The sequence below is a fragment of the Lytechinus variegatus genome, chromosome 11 (assembly GCF_018143015.1).
Source record: "Lytechinus variegatus isolate NC3 chromosome 11, Lvar_3.0, whole genome shotgun sequence".
Lineage (NCBI taxonomy): Eukaryota > Metazoa > Echinodermata > Echinoidea > Temnopleuroida > Toxopneustidae > Lytechinus > Lytechinus variegatus.
This window is the reverse complement of record NC_054750.1, coordinates 210,498-238,389: the sequence shown is the minus strand read 5'-3', so window position 1 is coordinate 238,389 and position 27,892 is coordinate 210,498. Positions and strand designations below refer to the sequence as shown.

General features: G+C 36.4%; 1 protein-coding gene across 1 annotated transcript; it reads right to left on the bottom strand.

Moving 5' to 3' along the window:
- On the bottom strand, nt 1–27,871 carry LOC121424564 (centromere protein C-like). Its single transcript, XM_041620293.1, has 14 exons — nt 27,728–27,871; nt 18,385–18,422; nt 17,755–17,837; nt 17,334–17,419; nt 16,305–16,513; nt 14,211–14,387; nt 10,658–13,536; nt 9,519–9,602; nt 7,084–7,317; nt 5,699–5,893; nt 4,824–4,952; nt 4,224–4,337; nt 3,421–3,573; nt 1–1,705 (listed from the first exon to the last, which is right to left on the bottom strand). The coding sequence occupies exons 1-14, from the start codon at nt 27,749–27,751 to the stop codon at nt 1,632–1,634; spliced, it is 4,479 nt and encodes a 1,492-aa protein (XP_041476227.1). The 5' UTR covers nt 27,752–27,871; the 3' UTR covers nt 1–1,631.
- Between the last annotated feature and the right edge of the window lie 21 nt (nt 27,872–27,892).

Here is a 27,892-nt window from a genome sequence, read left to right as displayed (position 1 = left end):
TGGGCAAATGGAAAGTAGAAAAGTGTGTGTGGACCAAGTGGCAATTAACCAATTCAATAACATATTTCATAAATTGGCTTCCAGACAAGAAATTAATGAGTATATATTCATGATTTTAGAACTTTGCAATTCACTTTGTACATGTATGCCAGAAGGTGTTGTGACTGTCACAGAACACATAAAACATGTCTGCAATGTTTTCAGGTATTGGAAAGTGCTCTTATACAAAGTAAGCTAAAACATTAATCTTAATCAATCACAAAATCTTCCTTTCCTGTTCTTTTTAACATTTTAATTGTATGTAATTTTGTTGGGTTTGTGTGTAAAATATTTAGATCTTTAAATTGCAATAATACAGGAGAAATAATACTTTAATTTCAAGACTTGCTCACCTTGCAACCCCCCCCCCCCCCCACACCACAATTCATGGTTATTTGAGTATTTCCCACTGCATACAGTTTACATGTATGTATATAATGTAATGAACAGTGTTTTGTACATAACTCTACAGTGGGTATAAAATACATCACCAAGGATTATTACAGGTTTATTTTACAAATTGTCTACAAATTATTTACACTTTATCTTACAATGTATATGTACATAAATTTATTCAATGTTTATATACAGAGCTAAGGAAAGGAAATGAGATTGAAAAGCCAAATTCTTATCTAAGAAAATTTGGACATGGTTGGTGCAAGGCTCGTGGCCAAATTTGACAAAGTACAATAAAATAAAAACTGTCATGCTGCTTTATTTAGAAAAAAGCAGAAACATGTTTATGACTTGAAAATTCAGATGCTCCTATGAGGCAGTACAAAAGAAGAATCTAAAATACTTTGATCAAATTTCATACAATGGAATGAAGAAATAGGATGAAGAAATGGGAGAATATTTTCTAAACCATTAAATTTTTACAAGACCGAACAAGTACAATTCCACACCAAAAGTACCTAAGATGTACTTAAACTTAAAATTTCATATTGTTAATGCAAAATACTCTTGGGGGAGGGGGGCTAATTTCTATATTATGTACAGTACTAATGATAAAAGTTTAAAAATAGGCACAATGAATCTCAGAGGTAAATAAGAGGGCTATTGTGACTAATGCAAGGGCATCCACAGCGATAGCTTTCAATTGCCTTAGATGAATTAAGACCCTGCAGTACACATAATATGTAGAAGGATTCAATATTTACAAATTTTACAATGTCGCTAAATATATGCTATGTACAGTGAAATATTCACATATGTCAACTTTAATTATTTTACATTTACACTAGCAGAAGAATTTAAAATAATTATCTGCATACCATCCTGATTTGTACTGATTCTACTTTCAACAGCTGATTTCCCAAACTTTAGTTCCACCTCCCCCAAGATGAGCACCTCCCCATGCTCAAACCAGCCTACGCCCTTGAGCATCCGATTTCAATAAAATTTTCATCATTATGCTTTTTATTCGATTGGAAGAGTTTTTCCACACATGTCCGGTTTCAAAGGTATTACACTCCCTCGCAAAAATGTCATCTTCTTTCTTCATTGCCAATTTAAGAGAGTTATGATCATGAATACCCAGAAGGTGAATCCTATTATGAACTGTTTATGATTCTCTTTTCTTCCGTTGATTTTCATGCACTTTTCAGCTGAAAGAAGGTAAGCTTCGCTTCATCTTTTCTCAGGTTCTTGATGTTATAGACATTACCTAAAATGAATTACAAAAAGGACAATAACTTGAAAAACAGTCAATCATGTGGAAATAAGTTGCACATACACATGTTGTAATTTTCTTTCATTGCTGTGGAAAATGCAGCATTTCCTACATATCATAAAATTTCACTAAAAAAGTAATACAGGAACAATTTGAAGAGGGATATTTGTCAGGGAAAGCAATTATCTGTAATTTGATTTGATAGATAATCACAAATGGCTGAGCCCCTAACATGCAAGTAGGCTACAGGGGGTTCTATTGCTTTCCATAGAATGTAGTATCAACTAATTCCAAATAAATCTCAAAGCAAATTGACTTTAAACATAATTGAAAGTACAAGTCAACCCCAACAAAAGTTAATTTGAATGAAAATAGAAAAATCCAAAGAGCTTAATGATAATTCCATAAAAATCGGATATAAACTATGAAAGGTATGACATTTTAAAGTTTCGCTTAATTTCATAAATCTGTTATATGCACATCCTGGTTGGTATGTAAATGAGGGGACTAATGACATCATCCACTCACTATTTCTTTTTTATCTCATTATATGAAATATGAAGTAATTCGATTTTCTCCTGATTAAAATGTGAAACATTTTAAATCTTCCTGAACATCTGGAATAGCCATTGTTTTATCATTTTATGGTTCAGTTAGGTTGGTCGTTCTTGTCAAATCTGTAAAAATTGAAATATGTTATAATTCAATCAATAAAAAGTGAGTGAGAGACATCAACTCTCTCATTTGCATATCACCGAGTTGTGCATATGTTTTGTGAAAAATAAGCAAAACTTAAAAATACCGTAACTTTATTACTTTACATCCCATTTTGATGAAATTTTCAGCGTTATGCTTGTTGATCTTTCTCTATTGATGTAAATCAATATTTTTCTGGGGTGGACTTGACCTTTAACCCTATCTAGGCCAGGGGGAGGGCCTCGGAGGCCCCCCTCAACAAATCGCGCGATATTTTCGCCATGCAAAATTTTTTGACCGCGCCGCTCGCTGACTTTTTACTTTCAAGTCTTGCGCAATTTTTGAGACCAATTTTGCGTCACCCGGGTATGTGGTTCCGAATTTACGTAACATTATGTAAGTGCATGTCAGACCGAAAATTGCTCAAAAACGTGATTTCGTGTACAAAGTCAATGCAAATTGTGTTTTCAACCAAAATTCATAAATGTATGATTATTTTTTAGTTTTGCTAGTCTAAATGTATTCATTTTATGCTTTTTATGATCACAGAAGAGTCTCCAACAAATTTCATTAAAAAAACCCAATGAAAAACAAAAGGTCAAAAAACAAAGAAATACATAAGAAATTGCAAAAAACAATACATAAGAAAACGATTTGATATCACAATTTTTTTTCCTGTACACTTGCTAAGGACACCACAAAGAGTTTCTATACCAAAAATTAGTTCCTTTATGAGCTTTATTCAGGGAGTTAGAGGAAAAAGTATGATTTCGCACTAATTACGCATAAATTAGCATAATTACTTAACAACAATTCGCATGAAATAAATTACTATACGATCTTGTAGATTATGTCCCAGGCAACCCGTGTGCCGATTTTTGGCGCGATCGACGGCCGAGATCTTAGGGGGGGGCTGGGGAGCCCCCCCCCCCGGCCACAGGAACTCCCAAAATACCCTGGCCTAGATAGGGTTAAAACAATTGAAAATCAATGTTGTGGAGGATAATATTCACCTTTTGGCACAAAGAACCAGTCTCCATTCTGTAATATTTGGCTCGTCTTATGAAGGGTCATAGCAATTTTGCCACGAACCACATAAAAAACCATGGTGTCCCGTCTTACTAGCTGAGAACCTTTCTCACCAAATGGTCGGACCGTCAGAACACCTATCAGAAAACAAAACAAATAATGATTTGAGCTCTTTTTGTGATATTATAGACAAGGAATAATTTTCCTAGGATTGCATCAAGAGGTTTCCCACAATTTTAATTACTGCTATACAAAACTTCCTCAGTGAAGCAATTTTTAAATAGGACTGTACAGAACATAGTTGAAATGTTTTTCCTAGCAATCAGAAGTTTTTTTTTTTAAATAAATAAAATGTGAGAAGTAAAATAATTCCCTTGGCATAGACTATGAGAAATCTAGATCTCTAAATTTTGTATTTTACATTCAGCATCCTCTACACTATCAAATATCAATATCTTCTACATGAATAAAAAAAAATATTGGAACAAAATTTATAATGCTGTAATTTAATGTACTAAATATGACATTCAGAGTAACATCTTCAGAGTGACATTAAAATTCTGTTATTTTAGAACTCATGCATTGTAAATAAACTAACGTTGATGGAAGGAATAGCATTAGACTAAATGAAGATAGACCATGTGATGAGTGGACAAGTTGACGTATTGGTATTTAACCTTTGAGAACTCATGAGAACGCAGTTGAGAGGATGTAATATGCCATACTATCACACTCATATACAGTGAACATAAATTTATATATTATTAAATAAGGATGATAGCTATACCTGCTGCAAATGCTTTCTGTGAGAGTGCTTTAGTGATTGTGATGGCATCATCTGGTTTGGCAGGTAAACCACTTGGACCAGTGAATTTGAGCATCTTAGACGTAGCCACAGCATCTAACAAAATTCAATCACATATATGCTAGAAATTAATATTGACTTTAAAAATTTGAGGGTTGATTAATAACATAGTTGACAATCATCTCGAGATAATTGATCAGAGGGCTTATACACCGCTTCTCAAATTGGCAGATAATGGATTAGCACAATGTAATTGAAAGGTTAAACATAAGAGACTGGGCCCAGCTGAGATCAATCAAAATGCAGTTTACAGCATAATCAACCAGTTAAATTCAAATGGATTAGAATAGTAAGAGTGTTCTTTGTAAAACCTATGTTTCAATTGAACAAAAATACTATTCTGCTTTTACATCTAGCACTTTATCAGAACTTTGTCTCTACAAAATATCTCATAACCCGTTCATATATTTTTTAAAGGATGTCAGATGAATTAATTGAATTGAATAAAATATAGTCGATAGCATCATTGGCTTGTATTGCATTTTGGAATTTACTAGACTACCTAGAAAGGGAAGCACTCACCAATAGCAACCTCTTGATTTGTCTCAGGGTTAACTACATTGACAGTGGGTAAACAGACGTCACTGGTTCCAACTGGTGGTGAAGCATGGATTGAGATATGAGCTGGCGTCACAGGCAGATGACCTTTAGCTGAAGGAAAAAATATATGAATGATTTATAGGATCACATTTATTTGAGGATTGATGTTGGTTATATTCATAAGAGCACGGTAGATATCACAGGCCTAGACCAACTTATTACTGAGCTGCTGTTAAGATCTCTTCACAGAGTCAAAATCATGTGGATCACCACAGATATCAGCTCTAATCTTTATACATCTTCAGAGAAATCAAGAAATGAGTGATAGGTATATGATCAAGTGTGTGGTCATCTTTACATTTCCTTAGCCCCGTAATATAAACTTTAAAGCCTTTTCTCTTTACGATTGACCATACAGAATAATAAATGCAATCAATGGTAGAAAACAGCCACATGATTAATCATTATGATGATGATGGGTTCTTGTCAAGCGCCGGTATCCGCCTTAGCTGGACGCTCATGGCGCTTGCTCAAAAATGGGAAATATCTCACAAATTTCAATGTCTTCAAACAGTGCTTAGGATCATCATTCAATCAAGTACTGTCCTAGTAATGCTACAATTGAGTTATTCTTGAAATAATGTTGGAGTGGGGCTCAGAAAGGTCTTCAGGTAAGACTCAAAAGTTGATTGGGTCTCTGCTCTCCTGATAAATTGGGGAGGGCTATATCCACATTTTTGGTCCAGAGATGTAGAAGGCTCTGTCACCCCAGGTTGAGTGGCTGAGAGATTCTATCAGCAATTCTATCAGCAATGGTTGATTAAGCTGTATGTTACAGGGACCTAGTAATAACTTACGCTTTGCTTGTTTCTTGAGAGACCTGACAGACCTTGAAGACATTCTGTCTGGAGCTTCAGGAGAGATGATACCAGCAAGGGCTAAGCCACCTGACTTACGACGCTCATAGAGGGGACGTTCATTGCGCCAGTACTCTAGAGGGCGCACTCTCTGACGTTTGGTCCGTCTGACTCCATCTCCTTCATCAGGTTTGACTGGCAGAGGGAAATGGGTGCAAAGAATAATCACCATTGAATATTACTAAGCCTAATATTATCCCTCTGTAAGCCTACATATAGATACCTTCTGCAGACACATGTATGGATTGATGCTTGCTGCACGTTATTATGTTGATAATATTGATAAAGAAGGCTTTAATAGCAGATGCAACAATTTAGATGTCAGATAAGTACCCTTACCTACATTGATGCAATTTGTGTTAATATTCTTGGTGTAGCATTTGACTTAGGCAACCCACCTAGCTCAGATATAGCTTAATCCAAAAATTAGCTGCTTTTAGTATAATCATTATCATATAAATTAGTGATATCTGTAACGTGGTAATTTGTAGCAAATAGTCTTATTTGCCATAGCAAAACAGAGACATCACTTCCTCTGCATGTGAATAACAGTACAAAGAGGCCGAAAAACGCATCCAAGAATTTTACGATGCAACTCTACATTTAAAGCAGGAGCTGATGAATATTAAAGGGGTGGTCTAGGCTAAAAATATTTATGTCTGAATACACAGAGCAGAATTCACTGAGCAAAACGCTGAAAATTTCATCAAAATCGGATAACAAATAATAAAGTTATTGAAGTTTAAAGCTTAGCAATATTTCGTAAAAACAGTCGTAATGAATATTCATTAGGCGAGCTGATGATGTCACATCTCCACTTTCCGTTTTCTTATGTTATTTCATAAAATCATATTTTTTCATTATTTCATACTTGTGTGAATAATATGTCTCCCTTATAATGAAATAAGTTGCAGCGATAAATATCTAATGCACTAAATCAGTTGTCAATCCAATTTTTCTAGTTCTTGGAGGAAAAATTTGAATAAACCTAATTTCATATAATAAAATACAAAAGAACAAGTGGAGATCTGACATCATCAGCCCACCTAATGAATATTCATGACGACTGTTTTTACAAAATATTACTAAACTTTAAAATTCAATAACTTTGCTATTTGTTGTCCGATTTTGACGAAATTTTCAGCATTTTGCTCAGTGAATTCTACTCTATTTATTAAGCTATAAAAGCTTTCAGCCTGGACCACCCCTTTAAGAGGGGAATTGTTTTTTAATTCAGGGAGTTTCCCCCGACAATGAGGGAGGTTGAACCTCTCTCAAAGTGATCTGGAGTGGGAAAGAAAAATCAATGACCACTCAAAACTTACTGATATATGCCTTCGAGAGTGGTTTTTCTGTGAAGAGAATGGAATATTTCTTCTTCTGTTTGCCACGCTGTCGGTTGTTCTTGCTGCCTTTCAGTATGGATCCTGAGGAAGCTGCTGATCTTGTTCCACTACTAGATATGGGGGACGTGTCTCGGTTCTCTATCCTGCTGCTCTGGTTCAAGGATTGGTTGTCACTAGGGTTGTCCAAGGTGGCATGAGCCAGATAACCATCAGCTGTTAACATTTGAAATACATGAGTGATGTATGATCAGCTATCCCTCTTTATATATGACATTGCAATTTATGCTGCACCTGAATGCAAATCACTCGCAAACCTGTGTTTAATCATGGACCTATGGTCCATGGTTTAATGACAGGACTTGCTCTCATTTTTTAAATTTATGCTTCTGCAACACCCCAATAGTATTGTGGGGAAATCGCTTGGTATTGGATTTCTTGTACAAAAAGAAGTTGTTTTATCTGGAAAATGGTAATTCCTACTTTGAAAGTAGCATAAAATATAATAGATGTAATACAATTACAAACAGATTTATCAGGCAGAGTTAATCTTTGAAACAATTACTGATGCTTTCCCATCCATGCTTTTCATATTCCATATGGACTATTTGGCTGTTACACTACCCCCCCCCCCTTCATTGACACTCACTTAGCTCCTCCTTTGTTTACAATAGTGGAAAGGCAGGTCTTTGTTATCATATTTCATTTATTTTTTAGGTGATCTGTCTGTTGACAGATCACCTTTTATGTTTCTACAAAGTTTCTTTTTTATTCATTTTTATTATTCATTTTTATTATTCATTTTTCTTTTTCCACCCTTTTCTTGTTCCACTAAAATCAGAAAAAGTGCTCTATCAATATTCATCAAAATATTATCAATTATGCACAGCTATCATGCAATGTGTACGAAACAAGTTCAATGTCAAATGGTCATCGTGACGTCATCTACGCGCCATTTTGTAAAATCACATTATCAACAATATCTTCATCATCAATCATCAAAAATGAACAATATTAACATCAAATTAACTTTAGATCAAGGGTCAACTTTCCACGTCATCAGAGGTCATGAAAAGGTCACGACGCACATGTACACGCCATCAAAATTTTAAAATGCTCAAAATCACCTTTTGATCAAAGTAGAGTATGTTTCAGGTCATTCTAAGCATTTCAGGAATTTGCGCGCTCACAGGTTTTTGCGCGCGTTTACGCGCGTAATGTTCTTACGCAACGTATAATCGCACCTTCTTTTACGTCAATTCATTCTTTATGAAATTCCTAATAATTTGATACCGTAACAGACTTTCTACGACCAGTAATAAAGGAATTAGCCTCCGTAAGGGTTTGAATTACGTGCGCACACGCGCGTTCGCAATAGGTCAAATATGTGCAAAAACATGCCTTTACAAAATTCAATATAACTTTTCAGATAGTCCATTGACCACTAAATTTTCTTTTATATTCGGATAGGGTGTGAATTGTAGATGTGATTTCATGTCACATTTGACCCTTAATTTTATCGTGACGTCATCAAAATGGCGTTGGAACTAAAATTTTCCATATTTGTTTTATGACGTTTTAATAATTTTGCAAATATGACTATAACTCCTTATTTGTTAGTCGTTTTTCGCCTAGATTTCGACATATTGTAGCTGAGTTTATACTCTTACTAAATATTTTCTAAAATTTTCATTTTTATAATTTTTATCCTCAAAATTGAGAATTTATAGAGGCATATCACAATGCCAATTTTCACTGCCATAAGTCAACTTGAAATAATAGTAATTCTTTGTATGATGAAAAAATGAGAAGCTTTGTGGTCTAATGGATGGCGTACCTGCCTTTTATCTCGAGGGTCCTTGGTTCCAAACTCTCTAGACATTTTTTTTTTTTGGCTCATGTATTTGTGTGTAACCTCTATTAGTACTGATTTTTCTCAATACTTGATTCTACATTCATGGATTCCGGCAACATTATTTTCACTATTTCGTGTAGTCACTCGTGAAATTGCATTTGGCATTCTCTAAAAAAACAAGATCTTTTACACAAAATACTTTTTGTCTTTTAGCTGTATTTAATATGTTCTTTCGTTAATAAAAGTCCGTTTATTATCATGATGATCATATTGATCTGCATTGACATGGTTATAATGATCAAAAATTAGATCGTGATCAGCAGATTCACAGACAGATCACCTAATTCGTCCTTAAGACGAATTAAAATTCTAGTTTATTTATTTATTTATTTATTCATTTTCATTTATTTATCTATTTATTCGTTCATTCATTTATATATTTAAACAGACTCCTTTAAATCAGAGGCACTCACAAAATATAGTGCATTCATACAGATAAAAAAAACAAGTACAATCAATAAAAACAGCATAAAAAAACAAAATATAACTTTGATGTTCTTACCTATTGTCTCTCTTGCATCAGTCATTGATTGCAAAGATTTTCCCCTTTTCTTCTGGTTTCCAGTCATTCTTCTTTTCTTAATACCTAACAAAAAAGGAGACAATGAGGTTTGTTCAATCTGTAGACCCAATTCAGTTAGATCTAGAAAATTTGTTTCTCTGTCCTATTAACTGTTGATACAAGCATATTGTAAGAAAGGATTATCTGCCTGTCCTATAGAGTAAACAACTTTGATTTAAAATTGTGTTCTATTCAATCAAACAGGACAGGAGAATACATAATAATAATACTAGTCAGTTCTTGTATAGAGCATAACACATTATGAATAACATCTCTATGCGCTTCCAAAGGACTTGGATATTATTACCCCGGCTGTAGCTAAAGCAGCCTTTCCAGCGCTACAGTAAAGTGAGATGTCTTTGTAATATGAGATTAGTAATCAGTAATTCATCCACCCCCACAGTCCATTGTGTTTGCATGTCATCAGTTCACCCTCCTCATCCAATAATCCCAATCAATGATTATGTCAGGTTCCAGTGCAGCAACTGAATCAGCGACACACCATTTTTACATCAACAGTAAAGAGAATTTGATTGAATTGAAGGCTAACATTAAAAGAGTGATCCAAGCTTGGAATAGTTTGCCTGCAACACTAGTAATGTCCTCCAGTATCAACTCATTTAAACATGGGTTAGATTCTTTTTGGTCAACCAAACATTTTGAAATTGTCTGAAATCCACGCCCACTCTGTACTGTTTAGACTTTTTAATTATGCATCAAGTGTTTATGACCGGGAGATCCACATGACTACCTAACCTCCCGTAAAGATGATGAAATGGCATAAACAAATCTGGTCATACAACTCTCTCCACTCGTATTGGATTATGAACAAATTCACTGTACCCCGACACATCATATCATTAGTCCCAGTTTATATATTCCTTTTTTACACTTACAGTATTTCATTGACAGCACATTTATAATCAAAAGTTTAATCGTCCGCCAGTTCCTTCTAACAATGCTAGTAAGGTACTTCAAGAGCATGGCTTTAAAATTGTACTGTCTGCACTATCATTAAAGTATAAAATGTTTAACTCATTCCCTTCAAAGGGGGGAGGGGTTCTAAACAAATAACTTACTTGACGGTTTTTCAGCATCAGCCACATAGGATGTGGAGGCAACTGCAGATGAGGGTTGACTCCGCTTTGTTAGTTTCTTAGATTTAGTTCCAGACTTTCTTCCCCTCCTACTTGGTCGTTCGCGTATTGACTCTCTGTCACTCTCTGCAGTGCTTTCACTTTCAGTCTGATGTTGTATTGTGCTTACGAAGCTATCCTCTTGTACCTTGGTACTACCACTCTTTGAACTATTGTCGTCTGAAGACTTGTCCTCACTGCTAGAGACTTGATGGATGCTAATGTCTCCACTGACTGATATCATATCCTTTGTGGTGAAGTGGACACTGCTTCGACGTGACCTGGATGCTTTAGACCCGGCCTTTTCTTGTGCTTCATCACTGGGCTTCATAGAATTGCTGGCCTCTGAAAGTTTATCAGAGTTTATCTTCTTCTGTTTTCTCTGCTTCTTTGGTGGAAGGTCTACAGGAGAAGTTCCTTCATCATCGACCTGAGAGTCAACATCTACATCAGAAGAACTGGTCTGAGATGTGCTCTCGGAGGACTTCTGCCTTCTTCGTGATGGATTTTTCTCTTTGGTAGACTTATTTCCTCTGTTCTTACTGTCCTTCATCGCTAACTTTGAGTCCTGCACATCATCATCACTAATCTCTTTGAGACTGTCTTTTAACTTTTTATTATCATCAGCCCTTTGGATTTCTGTTCCTCTCTTCCTTGCCCTTTTCTTATGGACTTTCTCATGTTTGCTCTCCTCTTTGTTGTTCTGTTTTGATTTCCTCCTTGATTTTTCTAACTTTTCAGGCTCTCTTTCTTCTTTACTTTCCCTTTGCGTTCCGTTTCCTTTTTTAGTTGCATTTTTTGTTATTTTTACAGTTTCTTTGCAATTACCTTTCTGTGTATTATCCATTAAGCCAAACTCCTGTGTATCATCATCAGCAACATCAAATTCTTCTTCCAATTCATGAACTGATGGAACTGCAAAACTTGCTCTTAAAGAAAAGAAGACTTTTTCTGTGTCTTCATCTTCATCAACATCAGATGTGTCAGTTAGTTTGCCTGTTTGCTTGCTCACATTTCTATCTTCAGTGTTTGCACCTACTGTAGTCTTTGAATCCTGTTTAGTTTGAATTTCAATTTTCTTCACTCCTTCTTCTGTGTCTGGAATATTCTTCCTTTCTGTTTCTGTCTCTGAAGCTTCCTGTGACTCTGGTCCTTCTTTGATCTGTTCTGCTATCGTCCTTTCAACAATGCCTCCATCCATTTCTGGAGCTCCCTCATTTTCTGTCACTTCCTTCTTTTCTTCAATTGGTCTTTTTGCAGGGGAATTTGATAGCTTTCCACTCCGCCGCTTTTCCTTTATGTCTTCTAATATGTTCTCTAGATTTGTTTTCATATCTTCTCCTTTAGACTTACGATTACTTCTGCATCTTGTCTCCTCTGCCATTACCTCATTATCACTATCCTCTCCTGTCCTTTCCAGACTTCCTGACTGAAGAAAGTTATTTCTGTGAGTGGTCTTATCATCCTCATTTCCTTTCACTCCTTCTTCCTTTTCCAACTCTTTATCTGTCATAGCTGATTGACCAGTACTTTTCCTGTGCTTCATTACTCCTTCTTTCTCTTGTTCCTTCTCTAATACAGTCTCTGAGTCATTAACTTTATTTGTATTTACGTTGCTAGCTGTTACATTCCTGCTCGGTCTGGTATCACTTTTCATATTTGTGTCAATGTCTGCGTCACCAGCGATATTCTCACCAACTTTGCTCTCATTGGATTTAGACTGTCGAGTACTTCTTCTCTTTTTTGTATCATCATCTTTCTTTGCAATATTATCACTGTCCTTGAGTTCTATTTTATTTCTTCCACTGGTGTTTGACTGACTGTGTTTTTTAGGACCTATCTCTGCATCTTTATCTGTTCCCTTGTCTACAACCTTCCCACCTTCATTATCATTTATCACCTTTCTAGATTGGCGACTACTTTTCCTGCGGCCTTTCTCCTCCTCCTTTTTTACTTCTGGCTCTCCTACCATCTCATCTCTGACTTCTTCACTTACAACTTCCCCACCTTCTTTATTACTTTCCAGCTGACTTGCTTGTTGAGTACTTTTCCTTCGGACTTTCTCACCCATCTGCTCTGCTTTTTGTTCTCCTACAAGTTCTTCTTGCAAGCTTGTTACATCACACTTTCCTCTTTCTGAGTGCCTTTTACCTTTTCTGGTAGGTTCTTCTTGCGAGCTTTTTTCAGAAAACTTTCCTCTTGTGGATCGCCTTTTAACTTCTCTCGTAGGTTCTTCTTGCGAGCTTTCTTCAGAAGACTTTCCTCTTGTAGATCGCCTTTTAACTTCTCTCGTAGGTTCTTCCTGTGAGCTTTCTTCAGAGGACTTTCCTCTTGTAGATCGCCTTTTAACTTCCCTCGTAGGTCCTTCCTGTGAGCTTTCTTCAGAGGACTTTCCTCTTGTAGATCGCCTTTTAACTTCCCTCGTAGGTCCTTCCTGTGAGCTTTCATCATAAGACTTTCCTCTCGTTGATCGCCTATTGCCTTTTCTTGTTTCTTCTTGCGTGCTTTCTTCAGCAGACTTTCCTCTTGTAGATTGCCTGTTCCCTTCTCTTGAGGATTCTTCTTGTGAGCTTTCATCAGAAGTCTTTCCTGTCGTTGATTGCCTATTGACTTCTCTGTTACATGTAGGTTCTTCTTGTGAACTTGCTACATCAGACTTCCCTCTTCTTGAATGCCTTGCCCTTCCTCTGGTCTGCATGGTATCCTCCTCATTTGATGAAAGAACTTCCTCTATCTGGTAACTTCCAGCACCCTTTGTCTCAGGTTCTTCATCATCTTGTGACGATTGTTCAGTTGTTGTCTGGCTACTCTCCTGTTCAGAACTGCAAGGAGGAGGGTGGGGGAAGAAATGACAAGCCTTTATAGGCAATATCTTCATCCTAAAATATTTCCAAACTGTAAGCTGCTTAATATTTTACAGATAGATTACTGACTGTGCATAGTCAAATTTCAGGCTGCTTAGGCAGATCCAAATATATTACACATTGAGATCTCCATGTACTTTTTATTAGAGTAGATCATCATTCAAAAAAAAAGTTTTACAGGATTTGTTTATGTCTGTGATCATATAATAATGTCAGTTCTACACAAATATGTCCCAAGTTTAATGCAGATATGTCAAAATGTCTTTTAATTGTTGCAAGAAAAGGCAATATTCTATCTATTTAATAACCAATTGACCTTGAAAGTCAAATCTTATAGAAGTACTCTAGTAAACACTGACCACCACCTAACACCAGGAGTGGCGTACCTAGGATTTTTCACAAGGGGTTGGGCAAATTCGTTCGCCCAAAAATTTGACAACGAATATAGGATTTCGTACCAGAAAAAAAATTGACAAGCAAAAAAAAAAGAAAAAAAAAAGTCTTCAAGCTCGTCAAGGGGGAGGGGGGATACGTCCTTTGCATGGTTTGTGGCTCGTTGGGGGAGGGGGGCAGTTAGGCGAGTGAACAGCACTACACATGACATTCCCTATAAAATTGATCATGATACTCACTTGTTGATCGGTCTCTCTTCATCATTCTCTTCATCTTGACTAACTTCTGATTGACTAGAAGCTGCTTTGATTGTTCCTTCTGATGATGTACCATCCTCTTGGCTTTCATCTTCAACACTAACCTCCTCTTCAGTGGTTTGACTATCTTCTGAACTAGTAAACTCAGAAAAACTTAGCCTGTAATGTCAATGAAATTGCATTAATAGGCAAATAGGACTGGGCTATTTGAGATCTATTGAGGACTGGGGGGGGGCCATCATGGCCCTCCTTCTGATCTCGGTCGCCTTTCATGCGATCGGGACAAAATTCGGCATGCACATTCCTTACCACATAAACTACAAGACAGGATAAAAAAATTCTGAAAATAATCATTTTTTATTTATTATGAAAAATATGCAAATCTATTCATGAAAAACATTATTTGATGCACCACGCGGTACACCGGGGTACCGCAGTACCCCGGGGTACGGCGTTGTGCAGCGCCATCTCGTGTTGTAATAGTGTACAGTTACATTGTTGTCATGGTGATCACGGTCGTACGATCGGTGCGACAATCATGACAATGAATGGGGACAATGATCACAACGCTTATTTCCTTTCTTTGATACAATCTAATGCCAATAATAGTAAACAAATTATGTTATACTTAAGACTGATTTAAGTATACTTTTTGACAGCTAACTTACACAAAAGATTAGCTTATAGTCCCAAAACTAGCCCTGGTACATGCGGTGCATGGGGTGGTGTAGGCTTATTACTCGTCCATCACAGGCACAGCGCAGTGCAAAATTAGAATAAAGTTATCATTTGCATGCATTAATTGTTACATAAGATCACTAAAAATAAAAAAAATCTTTACAAAACATTAAAATATACTTGTACACATTTTTTGGTAACCCAGGGTACAGCGCAAAAAATAAAATAAATAATTCAACAAAATGGCGGATTATTATTTGGTACCCCAGGGTACCAAATACTGCATCATTTGCATATTCAAACACCCAATTTCACTTAATTTTGCAGACCTCATCTTTGTAATCTAATTTGAAGGTTTCCACAAATAAAAATTGCAAAAGCTAATTTTTTCCTAATGTATTTCTTTGTTTTTAGAATTTCTTATGCATTTTCTTGTTTTACATTACAGACCATTATTATTAAACAACTAAATTAAACCCTAAATCAAATAATCACCCTCTTATGAATTTCATCTCCCTTAGACTTTGTACACAAAGTCTAATAAAAAAAGAGCCATTTACAGCATGACTTGTCTCGTAAAAAGTCATGTGACGTCGCGATGCTATACCTGGGGCCTGTTGCATAAAACTTTTTACCTGAGAAAACTCTGGTAAAAACTGAAAACTAAGGTTAGTCGGATTTCTGCCATTGACTTTAACACACAGCAAAAACTCCGGTAAAAACAACCCGAGTTTTCTCAGGTAAAAAGTTTTATGCAACGGGTCCCTATATGTCGCAAATTTGGTCTCAAAACTCGCGCAAGACGTTAAAGAAAAAAGTCATAAAATTTGCGTTTCAGAAATTTTGCGCAAAGCGTCGAGGGGGTCATGATGGGTCCCCCAGTCCTTTTAGGGTTAAAGGGTCAAACATGACAAAAGAGAATGAGAACTTTAGCATAGTCTAATTTGTAGTGTTTAACTTTAAGAAGATAACATTACTATTGATGGTCTAATTATTGAAATCTATTATGGAGAATTTAAAATCTACAGGGCCGAACTTCACAAAATGTACAATAATTAATCAAATCAATAATTATTATCTATTTTGGCAGTATTGTTTAAAAAATCATTTGGAAAAATTTCAATCTGTGGATGTCATTTGGTGGTGGATGGCCATATAGCACTTCAGAACAAAGAACATTGGGTTGCTTAATAAAGGCACTTGAAAAAAAGGTGCATCAATGGCTTCGTCCAATGAGAGAATTCACTATGAATTTCCGATCCCACACTGCTCTATCTATTGAGAAATTCAGGATTAGAAGTGTCATGTACATCAGCATGATTTCTGCTAAAAGCCATTGCCAAACGGTTGCATTTTCCCAATATAAAAACAGATGACTGTCTAGAGGGAGGAACCTACCTCTGCTTGGTCTTGAATTTCTTTAACACAGACAATGGTTCAAGGCTAGGAGGGACAGGATGCTTGATGATACTACCAGTGATATCAGCCTCAATGGTTGATGCATTGCCTGTAGCGTGAGAAACATCTTGTGGAAATTCAACTTTACTTTCCTCTCGGTCAGTGCTGACAGCTTGTGGAGAGAAGGATGGCATAGACTTCAGCGAGCTCTGCAGGTGAATAAGTGAGGTATCAAGTTTATAGTATTACTTTGATCTTACTGGGATTCTCATTTATTAACTGGTCACCAAGGCATTATGTTTGCATGATTGTATTAAAGGGTGCAGATGTGGATTATATGATTGCTTTTCTGAATTCATGTTCAAAAGTATCACCTTTAATAGAATAGGGCACTTACATTATCTATAGAGTAAGGTACTGTATAATCAAAACAGTCCAGGATGAGTCGAAGGCGTTGTGGGTCCAGCATGAGTACTTTCCCTAACAACCATTTTGGTTCAGATTCAGCCCAAAACACATACATGTATAAAGTTAAAATAATATTTCTTTTTCAGAACTTACTCTTAGATTATACATGTATGTGGACATTGATAAAAAAATGTATTTTCAGGACCATGAGAATGACAATATTTGTGTTGGCTTCACCAGAATCTGATCATGTCTATTTAAATCCCACATCTGAATAGATTGATATTAGTACACGTAGTCTAACCATCAACTCCAATTTCAGATTTCAATCTTTTAAGAATCAAGAAAGGAGAGAATATTCCTCACTTTCTTGCTAGTTTCCAATTATTAATCAAAGTACTTTCAAGAAAATATGGACAAAAGATTTCATAGATGTAATAATGAAAAATTTCAAAAAATTTTTGGGGAACGTTTTTTCCTCCACTGGCTAAACCTCAACTCCAATTTACCAAAGCGTTTTAAACCTTTTATTAAAGGAAAAGTATAACATAGGCCTAAAAGTAAAAGGGCATCTAACTAATATGAGGTGTGTCGCATGAACTTTTGAAAAATATTGCTCACCTTTTTACGTCGATTTGTATGTTTACTGTCGCCATTATTTTCCTTATCTGCTGCAAAAGTAGTGTTGTTTATAGTGGCATCATTTTCTGAAGAAAAATAAAATCATAAAAAATGTAAATATACATAACGTAATATAAAACCACTCCGCAAAGAATACTTGAATTATCTGATTTTACACAAATAATACCACTTGAATTATCTGATTTGATACTGCAATAGGGCTGACAAGATTTCTCCTTCATCATGTGCACTAATTTGTAATTATCTCTCATTAATTAATTGCAAGAGTAAACAATTATACCCATGCAGTAATTGTATATTAAGCTGTTGAAATCCAACCACACATTATTTATTTGGAGATGGTGTGGGGGCAATAAATAAAAGCACTCGAGCCTGAGACAGGAGAATAAATGGTACTCACCACTTTCTGACCAGTAATCATCAAAAACTTCAAAACCATCACTGTCTTTCCTCACGTCTTTCTTCAATACAACACCAGTACGTCTACATATAAAAAAAAAACAGCAAAATTGAAAAGACCAGGCTGGTAAGTGAGTCTATGAGATCTGGGCCCCTTAACACAAAGGTATGCTTGATTTTTTTCCATAAGTTTGGCTGTGAGATTATCACTGAACAAAATTTGAAACACAAATTAAATCATGGAACAAATCGCTTCCAATGTCACATTGCACTGAATCTAATCTGAGCATTCCTGATCGATTTCCCAATGAATTCTCATGTTCTGGCCATTTAAATGGTTTGGTTTAAAAGGAATCCCTGGTGATCCTAGCCAGTAATCAGTAGTTGCACAAATGGTTGCCTTTCAATACACACAAACCTGTACTGCTAAGACAGAGCATCTGTGTTTTAGATTGCCATTGAACTATTACAAATCCTGGGGGTGACTGACAAGATTTAAATACCCCATAACTATTACAACTGATGAATTATGTTAAATGTAAATCAAACTACACACTATACACTGTATGAAATGTACTTGAAGGAATTAATTCACAATGATAGTGCTAATGATAGCCATAGTATTATTTACCTGCCGACGCCTTCTTGGTAGAAAGGATTGACAAATACCTGTAAGAACAAGGTAATAACCAAGTACAAATTATCATATGAAAAGTGCTAAGATTTCAAAGATGAATATCAGGTATGATTCACCTGTGAGCTAATACTGGGTGTATAAACAAAGTAAAATAGCATACAAGAAAATCTTACTTTGACCATGATGTCAACGAGACCACCTGAACACCATTATTTTGAAAATTTTGTTGCAAAAATGCACTACATGTAGTTCACTTTTTTGCTCAGCACAACAGAAACCACAGACAATGAAAATAAGAGGAATATGGCCACACATGCATGATGTACGTATGTAAAGGCCACCGCACACCTTACGACCCGACTGGTCTATGACTGGCTTGCGACTGAGGGGAGATGTCATGTCACAGCTTTTGTCAGCTTGAGAATCGCAGACCGGTCAGAGATAAGTCGCAATGAAAATTGTAAGGATTTGACATGTCGATTCTTGATGACTGAATCGCAAGCTCAATCTAACTTCCAGCCAATCAGACAGCAGAGTTGCACGATGCATATATGACATACAACACGCATACGCTGTAGTAAGTGCCCTTTTCTCAGTTGCTATGGCAAAAAGCGCATGCTTGAGTCGCAGACAGCATGGTAGTCGGATCGCAAGGTGTGCGGTGTCGAGGCTCTTGACTACCTTGCGATTCATCTCCCCTCACTCAGTCACAAGCCAGTCGTACATGTAGACCAGTCGGGTCGTAAGGTGTGCGGTGGCCTTAACAAACCTTTCCACTTCTAAATTCTTCTTCTCATAATCTGTTTTTTTCTTTTTTTTCTTCAGAACATTCTGCTGCAAACATGAGTAATTCATAACAAGTGGAGCACCTATGGCAGTCTCACCTGCATCACGCGATTCAATATCACAGCAGTGCAGAAACACCATTCATATAAATGATACAATACTACGTCCATTGAAAATAAATGACATTTGACCTTGATTATCCGACCTAAGACTTGTTAGTGATACTTGATTACCTCTTTATCTACATTTTATAAACTATAAACTTTGGAAGTTATGACTGCAATCTAATAATTACCTCCAAAAATGGCCAAAGTTAAATGACCTTTGACTTTGGTCATGTGACCTGAAACTCGCATGAGATGTTCAGTGATACTTGATTACTCTTATGTCTAAGTTAACATAACTGGATCTGTTGTGACTCGTCAGGGGGGGGGGGGGGGCGGCAGTCTGCCCCCTGTTACACCCACAAATGTAATAATCGCCCACAAATGTAATAACGCCCACAAATGTAATAACACTTTACCCACAAATGTAATAACGCCCACAAATGTAATAACACTTTACCCACAAATGTAATAATTTTTGAAGGCCCACAAATGTAATAACACTTTACCCACAAATGTAATAACGCCCACAAATGTAATAACACTTTACCCACAAATGTAATAATTTCTGATCGCCCACAAATGTAATGACTTTACTTACAAATGTAATAAATTTGAAGTGATTCTTGTCGAATTCGTTCAAAACTAATATCCTATAGTAATGCGTTCATATAGCACAAAAGTTCAAAGTCTTTTTTCCAGACCCGGTTAATGAAATATTACAGTACAAGTCCAAGTTTTTTTCCAGACCCGGTTTTTCAAAATTATAATATACGTCCAAAGTCTTTTTACCAGACCCGATTGTTTCAAAATTATAATATACGTCCAAAGTCTTTTTTCCAGACCCGGTTAATTAAAAAATTATAATGCAAGTCCAAAGTCTTTTTTTCAGACCCGGTCGTTTCAAAAGTTATAATATACGTCGGTGAGGGGTAAAGACAACACTCTAAGCCCAAGCATTTTAAGTGGGTTTAATTTTGAAGATTGGTCTCAGCTGTCATTTTTTTCAATATTTCTTTATCTTTCAAATAACCGGGTCCAGACGAAAGACTAAGCATAATACTCGTGTTATTCCACAAGAATAAGAATATGAGTCTTTTGTTTTTAGGATTGTTTAAATGATTTTTAAATCACTGGTCTGGAATAAAGACAACGCTCTAAACATGTGTTTTTCTACATGCATGGTTCTTAATTTGAAGGATTGTTGGTTCTTAGATTCGTTGTTGGGGGTTGAGTTTTATTGATTTTTTATTCCTGAAATAATTGTGTCTGGAGGAAAGTCGATCTTCGACAATCGGTCTTCATGTTGTTCCACAGTAATTAGATTATTGGGTATTCGTTTTAGAATATTTGTAAAAACTATTTTATTTTTCAAATAGTAACCAAGTCTGGAGAAAGGATGTCTGCTTTACCCACGCGTTATTACAATGTTTTGTAGGGGTAGTAGTATTATTTTAAAAAAGACATATTTTTACTGGGTGAAACTTTGGAAATTTGGTCTTAGATTCGAAGTTTTTCAGTTACTTCTTTTTTAATAGCCGGGTCTGGAGGAAAGAGTACGTTTTAAAACTCGTATTATTCCACGAGAATAAGAATATAAGGTCTTATGTTAGATTTTTCTTCGTAACTGTTTTAGGTCTGGAATAAAGACAACACTCTAAACCTCTTTTAAAACAGGTTCTTAGGTTGAAGGTTTGTTTGGTCTTAGACTTTGATTTTTTCTAATTCTTACTATTAGCGTTTTTTTAAAGAAAAAAATGGTCGGGCTGAAAGACTACGCTATATCCAGCATTAATAAGATTATGGGGTCTTTATACTGTTTTTAAACTGTTATTCATAATGTTTAAATAACAGGTAACCGGGTCTGGAGAAAAGACTACGCTTGATTCTCAATTTACTCTTAGTGCATATATTCACAATATACACCGTATAAGTTTAAACAACAACAAAGACATTAATTCCACCAGTTTTAATTAACTGGGTCTGGAGAAAAGACTAAGCTCGATTCCCATTTTTTCCACAGGAAGATCATTATTTTTGAAATAACTGGGTCAGGAAAAAGACTTTGGACTTATTGAAATTCTTGAAACAACCGGGTCTGGAAAAAAGACTTTGGACTTATATCACAATTTTTTAAACAACCGGGTCTGGAAAAAAGACTTTGGATTTATATTATAATTTTTGAAACAACCGGGTCTGGAAGAAAGACTTTGGACTTGTACTTTGATGTTTTATTAACCCGGTCTGAAAAAAGGACTTTGCACTTTTGTGCTATATGAACGCATTACTATAGGATTTTAGTTTAGAACGGATTCGCCAAAAATCCCTTCAAATTTATTACATTTGTGGGTAAAGTCATTATTACATTTGTGGGCGATCAAAAATTATTACATTTGTGGGTAAAGTGTTATTACATTTGTGGGCGTTATTACATTTGTGGGTAAAGTGTTATTACATTTGTGGGCGTTATTACATTTGTGGGCGTTATTACATTTGTGGGCGTTATTACATTTGTGGGCGTTATTACATTTGTGGGCGTTATTACATTTGTGGGTGCAACACCCCCCCCCCTGTTAGGTACGCCTAGCGATGCACATCCTGGTAGGTATGCAAATGAGGAAACTGATGACGTCATCCACTCAATATTTCTTTTGTATTTTATTATACATGGAATATAATTGATTCTATTCTTCTCCTCATTGCCGAGTGAAACAATTAATTCCTCTGAACATGTGCCACTGATTAATACTACCAGTACCATATATGATCCATTCAAGTTGGTCCTTATTGTCAAATCTATAAAAAATGAAATATTGTATAATTAAAAAAACAAACAAAAGAAATATTGAGTAAGAGACATCATCGACTGTCGCATTCGAGTTGTACATATCACTGTTTTATGAAAAATAAGAAAAACTTTAGTCTAAAATGTTGTAACATTCATTATAGTTTATTTTCGATTATGCAGGGCTCCACACTAACCCATTTTTTCTGCTGGTCCAACCTATTAATGTCGGACAAGTAGATACCCAGTTTTTCACATTTTTACTGGTCCGAACCTAAAATCTACTGGTCCCCAAAAATAAAGAAAACATTAAAAGGCGCAAGTTTATTTTTCTAGCCTTTCGTTACCCCCCCACAAAAAAAGAAGGAAATGAAGGACAAAAAGAAAGCAAGACAGCAACGAAAAAGAAAGAAAGAAAGAAAGAAAGGAAGGAAGGAAAAGAAAGAATAAAAGAAAGGAGGAAGAAAAAAAGGTAAAGACAGGATAGATGTGAAGGAAGAAAAAAAGAAAGAACTAAAGAAGGAAAGGAAGGAATAAAGAACAAACAAATATAAGAAAGAAAGAAAGAAAGAAAGAAAGAAAAAAATGAAGGAAAGAAATGAAGCAAGCAATACAGAAAGAAAGAACAAATCAAGAAAGTAGTAAAGGAAAGAAAGAAGAAGCAATAAAATAGAAAGGGTAAAAGGAGAGATGGAAAGACGGACAAAAGAAAGAGAGGAAGGAAGGATTGAAAGAAGGAAGAAAGGAATTAAGGAAGAAATAAAGGTAAGGTAAAATGATAGATAGAAGGAAAGAAATAAAGGAAGGGAAGGAAAGAAGCAAGCAATTATAAAAAAAAAGGTAAAAGAATAGATGAAAGAAAGGAAAAAAGAAAGACAGATAGAAGAAAGGAAGGAATGAATGTAAGAAAGAGAGAAAGGGCTGAGAAAAGAAAAACAAGAAAGGGTATAATGATGGATGGAAGAAAGAAAGAAACAAAGAAAGTAACAAAGAATGGAGGGAAGAAAGGGGTAAAAAGAAGGAAGGAAGAAGAGATGAATATAGGATGGATGGACTCAAGAACTAAAGAAAGAATATATCAGAAAGAAAGAAAGGAAAAAAGAAAGAGAAAAAAGAAATAGAGAAAATATTTTATAAAAGGATAGAAAGAATTAATGAAAGAAAAATAGGGAAATTAAAAAAGAAAGATAGTAACAAAAAAATCGAGGGAAGAAACAAAGAAAGATTAAGAAGGAAAGAAAGATAGGAAGAAAACAGAGAAAGAAAGCTAAAACTATCATAAATAATTTATAAGTTTATTTTTCGCTCAATTAAAATAGCTACGAAAGAAAGTCAGATACCAAGTATATCAACACACACATAAATGCATATGTGGGGCTATTATGTATTCAGACGATATCACCCGAAACCCGACCTGTTTGAACCAAAACAGAAGTGAAAATTTCTCCTTTTACTGCTTACAAATGACAGAGTTATTCCAATTTTTAGGAAATAAGGACATTATAAGAGCCTTTCATGAGTATGAACTGTGAATTTTGACAGTTCTGTGAGATATTTCTACCAGAGTTTAGCCAGGCTTCGTTCGTGCTGCCAGTAGAGAATTTACCATGTGGGTTGTGTGGCTGACTACATGTGCACTGTGCATGCTGTATGGTACTCTAGTCCTACGTGCGATTCATTTTGTGTGTATTCTGTGTGTGAATGGCAGAATTTAACGGGGGGAAATGGTTTGCTGTGAATTTGACCATTTCTGGAAAAGTTATTGGCCCAACAATGGTTTTTATTACTGGTCATGTCGGACCCTTAAATCTTGCTATTTTTGGAAAAATTACTGGCCCGACAATGATACTTTTTACTGGTCATGTCGGACCTGTAAATCTTCCTATTTCTGAAAATTTACTGGCCCGACAGCGATTTTTACCGGTCTGGGACCGTCGGACCGCCGCTAGTGTCGAGCCCTGGATTATGATTAAATTTTCAGCGTTTTGCTACATGTAGTTTGATTTTTCACTATTGATTTACATCAAAATTTTTCTGGGGTGGACTTGACTTGATATATTTTCTGACGGAAATATGGGCCTGATATTTGTAGAATTTCAATTTCGTCCACTCTTTCAGTCGAATGTTGAGGTGCGGTGTATTGTGTGTGATCGTCAACGGCTGGTTCAAGGTATACCGTTTACGAGGTTTCCCATAATTAGAGCCGTTGGAGATCGACAACGCATCGATAGAATTTGATACGAACGAGCATACTAAAGAGCGATGGAACATGCAGCTAAAAAAGAAAAAATTAGATTAGTTAGCAAACACAAATTCATTACCAACATCTGCTCCGATCAATATAAAAAAGAGAACAATAACTTAGAATTTACATGAAGAAAAAAATCACCCCAATTCTTAATTAAGAATATCTTCACCCATCCGCCCCGCATCTGGAGTGGAATCATGTAATTTGTCACACACAAAAATAATTGTTTTTCAGGGAGGGGTATGCTGCAAGTGCGATGCAAAGAAAACAGTTGGTAAATAATTAATATAAAATAATTTATATTTTGAAAAGCAAGCACCAATTTTTCTTCATTGTATTTCCTTGAATTGTCATTTTTAAAGCACTGAATAGCGTGTCCGGCAATACCAATATGGCCTTAGGGGGTTAATGCAAATTCCCCTTGACAGGGTTCATCGATTTTTGTCTTTATTTCATAAAAATATATAAAAAGAACTGTACTAAAATGATATTCTCTTTTGGCCTGAAAATAATGCACCGAAACGGGGAAAATAAAAACAGTGGCTTACGTCTAAAAAGTCTTTGGCTGTCACGCAAATTCATTTCAGCTTCACTTCCCTCAATCCATTTTATCCAAACAAAACTTAAGTAACATATAGTAAAATATGGCCGTTGAGTCCCCTGTAGCTGGGCTCCGTAACACAAAGATTACTGATCAATCGCTAAATGAACTGACTAATCAAGATCAAAGTTACACGTGCATATTAGTTTTAAAATACTGACCATGGACCAATCAGTGCGGTTCTTTCATATTTGCAATTCATTGCAAACCTTTGTGTACTGTTAAGGAGCGCTGATCAAGCTATTGTTGTTCGTTTAGGGCCTGTTTCACGCCCTAGTAGTCTCCTCGGTAGACACTTGGTGTTAGGAACTCAAAGGTAGAAAAAACTGCTAGGTAATTGTTTTGTTGGCGAGTTAGGTGGCTAGATGTTAGCGCTTGTGGATGAGACAAATGCTACCACCGATGCTCTAATAGTAGATTGCATTTGCTTGGTCATTGCAGGGTTGAAACCCAGGAGGGTAACCACTGAGATCTCTCTGAGATGGTATGGAGTGTTAGTTTTGCTGTATCCTTTCTCTATAGTCTGTATCATCTTCAGTCTACTGGACTCATAGAGTGGACAGTGGAGAAGGACATGCTCTATAGTTTCCCTGTCTCTGTTGCAACTGCAATTAGGTGAAGGGTGGTTGTGAGGGAAAATTCTGTGCATATTGTCATTGAGTTTGGTATGTCCTGTGAGCATCCTCATTAACTTCACTTCTGTGGATCTTGGAAGAGAGCTGTGTGCATTCTTCCTGGCAACTGTGGGCTGGAGTTGGTATGTCCATCTTCCTTTTGTAGATCTGTCCCATCGTCGTTGCCAGAGCTTCTCAGTATTCTTACGGATAGTCTTTGCACTTTCCTTGTGCAGAGTAATTGCGGAAGCTAATGATGATGAGCTTGCAGCTTCCAAAGCAGCATCCTTGGCTAGTTGGTCAGCAAGTTCGTTTCCCATGATATTTGCATGTCCAGCGATCCATGTGATTGTGACAGTAGTGCCTCTACTTCTTAGAAGAGTGATCAAGCTAGAACTCTCTTTTGGTGAGTCAGAGTGGAGCCAACTGAGTTCAGCAGAACAACCAAAATAACATAACAACTGAGACTGAAGCTTTTGGTCTAGGATAGCAGTAGACCAAAAGCTTCGGCCGCTGTTAATGGTTGTTCAGCAGTTTAGCTGAACTCCGTTGGCTTCACTCACCAAATACAGAGACCGAAGTTCTACTCTAGCGTGATCCGTACTACACTACACTCTACAGTAGTACAGGGGACTCAATGGTTCCCCGACTCACGACTCAATGATTCGGCATACTCGTGATATAGTGAGCTGAAGTTAGATACCTAGATATTGAGGTAGTATAATCGATTACAAGTGTTTCTCGAGCAGGGCCTACATCACGATTTTGCCGGCCATATGTTTATGTATTGTCTTAAGTCACTCAAGATCGGATTGGCCTAAAGTAAAAGTACGGGAAGTGAATTTGTGCGACAGCGACAGCACAGCCGAGCTAAATCAGTAGCACTCACACATTGTACGAGGTTAGTATGTACTAACCTCGTACAATAGACTGTGTTTGACCCTGGATTTCGAAGTAGTCGGCAAACATCGCTTCATTGCTGAAGTAATATTTGCCGAAGCTCCTTCTCGCTACGCACCGGGGCTCTTGTCGGTAAGTAGCAAGAGTTTTTTTAATATAAAATAATAATAAAATAATAATCCGATAAAAAAAGCACATTTTGCTTACCTCGGCCTCGAAAGTGACTTCGCTTGTCTCTTCCACGGAAATACAAGGAAGCCCGTTGGTGGCGCTAATAATTTCACAACCTTGATTCAGCTCCTCGGTAATTTTATAACTGTATCTAAATTCTTTGAATGCGCAATCCTCATGATTAATTTACTAATTATGGGCACCAATTAATGAAATGCCTTAAAAAAACATAATTAATGATTATTATTGGTGATGATAACACTCATTTGCATTAATTTAAAAAGATGACTGATAAAAAAAAATGAAAATAATATACGTGCCTGGAAAGAAACCAGCAGTACAAGCTTTGACGAACGTCAATAATACGTATACGGTGTACCAAAGTCTATACAATGAAAAGATTGGACACTTCACGGACTTTGCGTAATGCCTTGCGTCGATATGCGTGTAAAATAGTGTAGGTGCCTATTCTTTCCCTTGTCGTGTCTTTGATATGAATATAAATCGCGCGCCCTCTTCAGGAGAAAATTGATATCAACGCTGTCTGATTTCTATCTCCGTAAAATCTTCACTAAAGATCAAGAAAATATACATATTTTTAGAAAGAAACTTCAAGGAGAAGTCACGGAAGGATCTAAATGATTCGGTAAGTGTCATAGCAGGATGTGGAATGTTTATTTAAACAAAATATTTTATGTGGGCAAAAGCCCACTGTATTTTCGAAGTGTAGTGGTGTGTCGCGTGCGTATGACTGATAATCCTTCACTCGCGAGACGATATGAACCCATGGGTGATTCAGTAGAGGCGCACGGCCAATCTTGGATACTTTCTCCAATGTGGGAACTTATCTCCAATATCAGAGACTTTTGTAAAGAATTTGGGTAGGCTATCCAATTTCAGAGACAGTCCTCGAAACAGACGGCTGGCAGCTGTCTAGATTAGCAGTAACCCAGGCCAGGGAGCCAGGCGGGCGGGACCGGGGAAAATTGCCATAGGCCTACCAGGCAGTGCAGTAGGAGACTCCGTTAGTTACGTTACTTAGTTCAAGTTTCTTTGACTGTTGAACTTCAAAGCGTAAATTGAAATTTATCAAAGTGAAGTATAACTACCGTAAATAGTTCTACTTACGTTCTTTGCCATGAGTGTTGTCATTACTCTGACTCTAGTCTTCGCTGATCGTGAAGAATTACGATGCTTTTTTCACATAGTTAACGAGTTGACGAATATAAATTTGAATCTCCGCGGCCATAATTCTGTTAAAAACGCACGCGCAAACTCCGCTGCGGCGCGCGG

Excerpts from the sequence above, each read along its gene's own strand:
- LOC121424564 (XM_041620293.1), bottom strand. The coding sequence starts at position 27,751 with ATGACAACACTCATGGCAAAGAAC. Across the intron at positions 18,423-27,727 it reads CAACACTCATGGCAAAGAAC|GTATTTGTCAATCCTTTCTA; the intron begins GTAAGTAGAACT and ends TTGTTCTTACAG. Across the intron at positions 1,706-3,420 it reads CTGGTTCTTTGTGCCAAAAG|GTAATGTCTATAACATCAAG; the intron begins GTGAATATTATC and ends AATTCATTTTAG.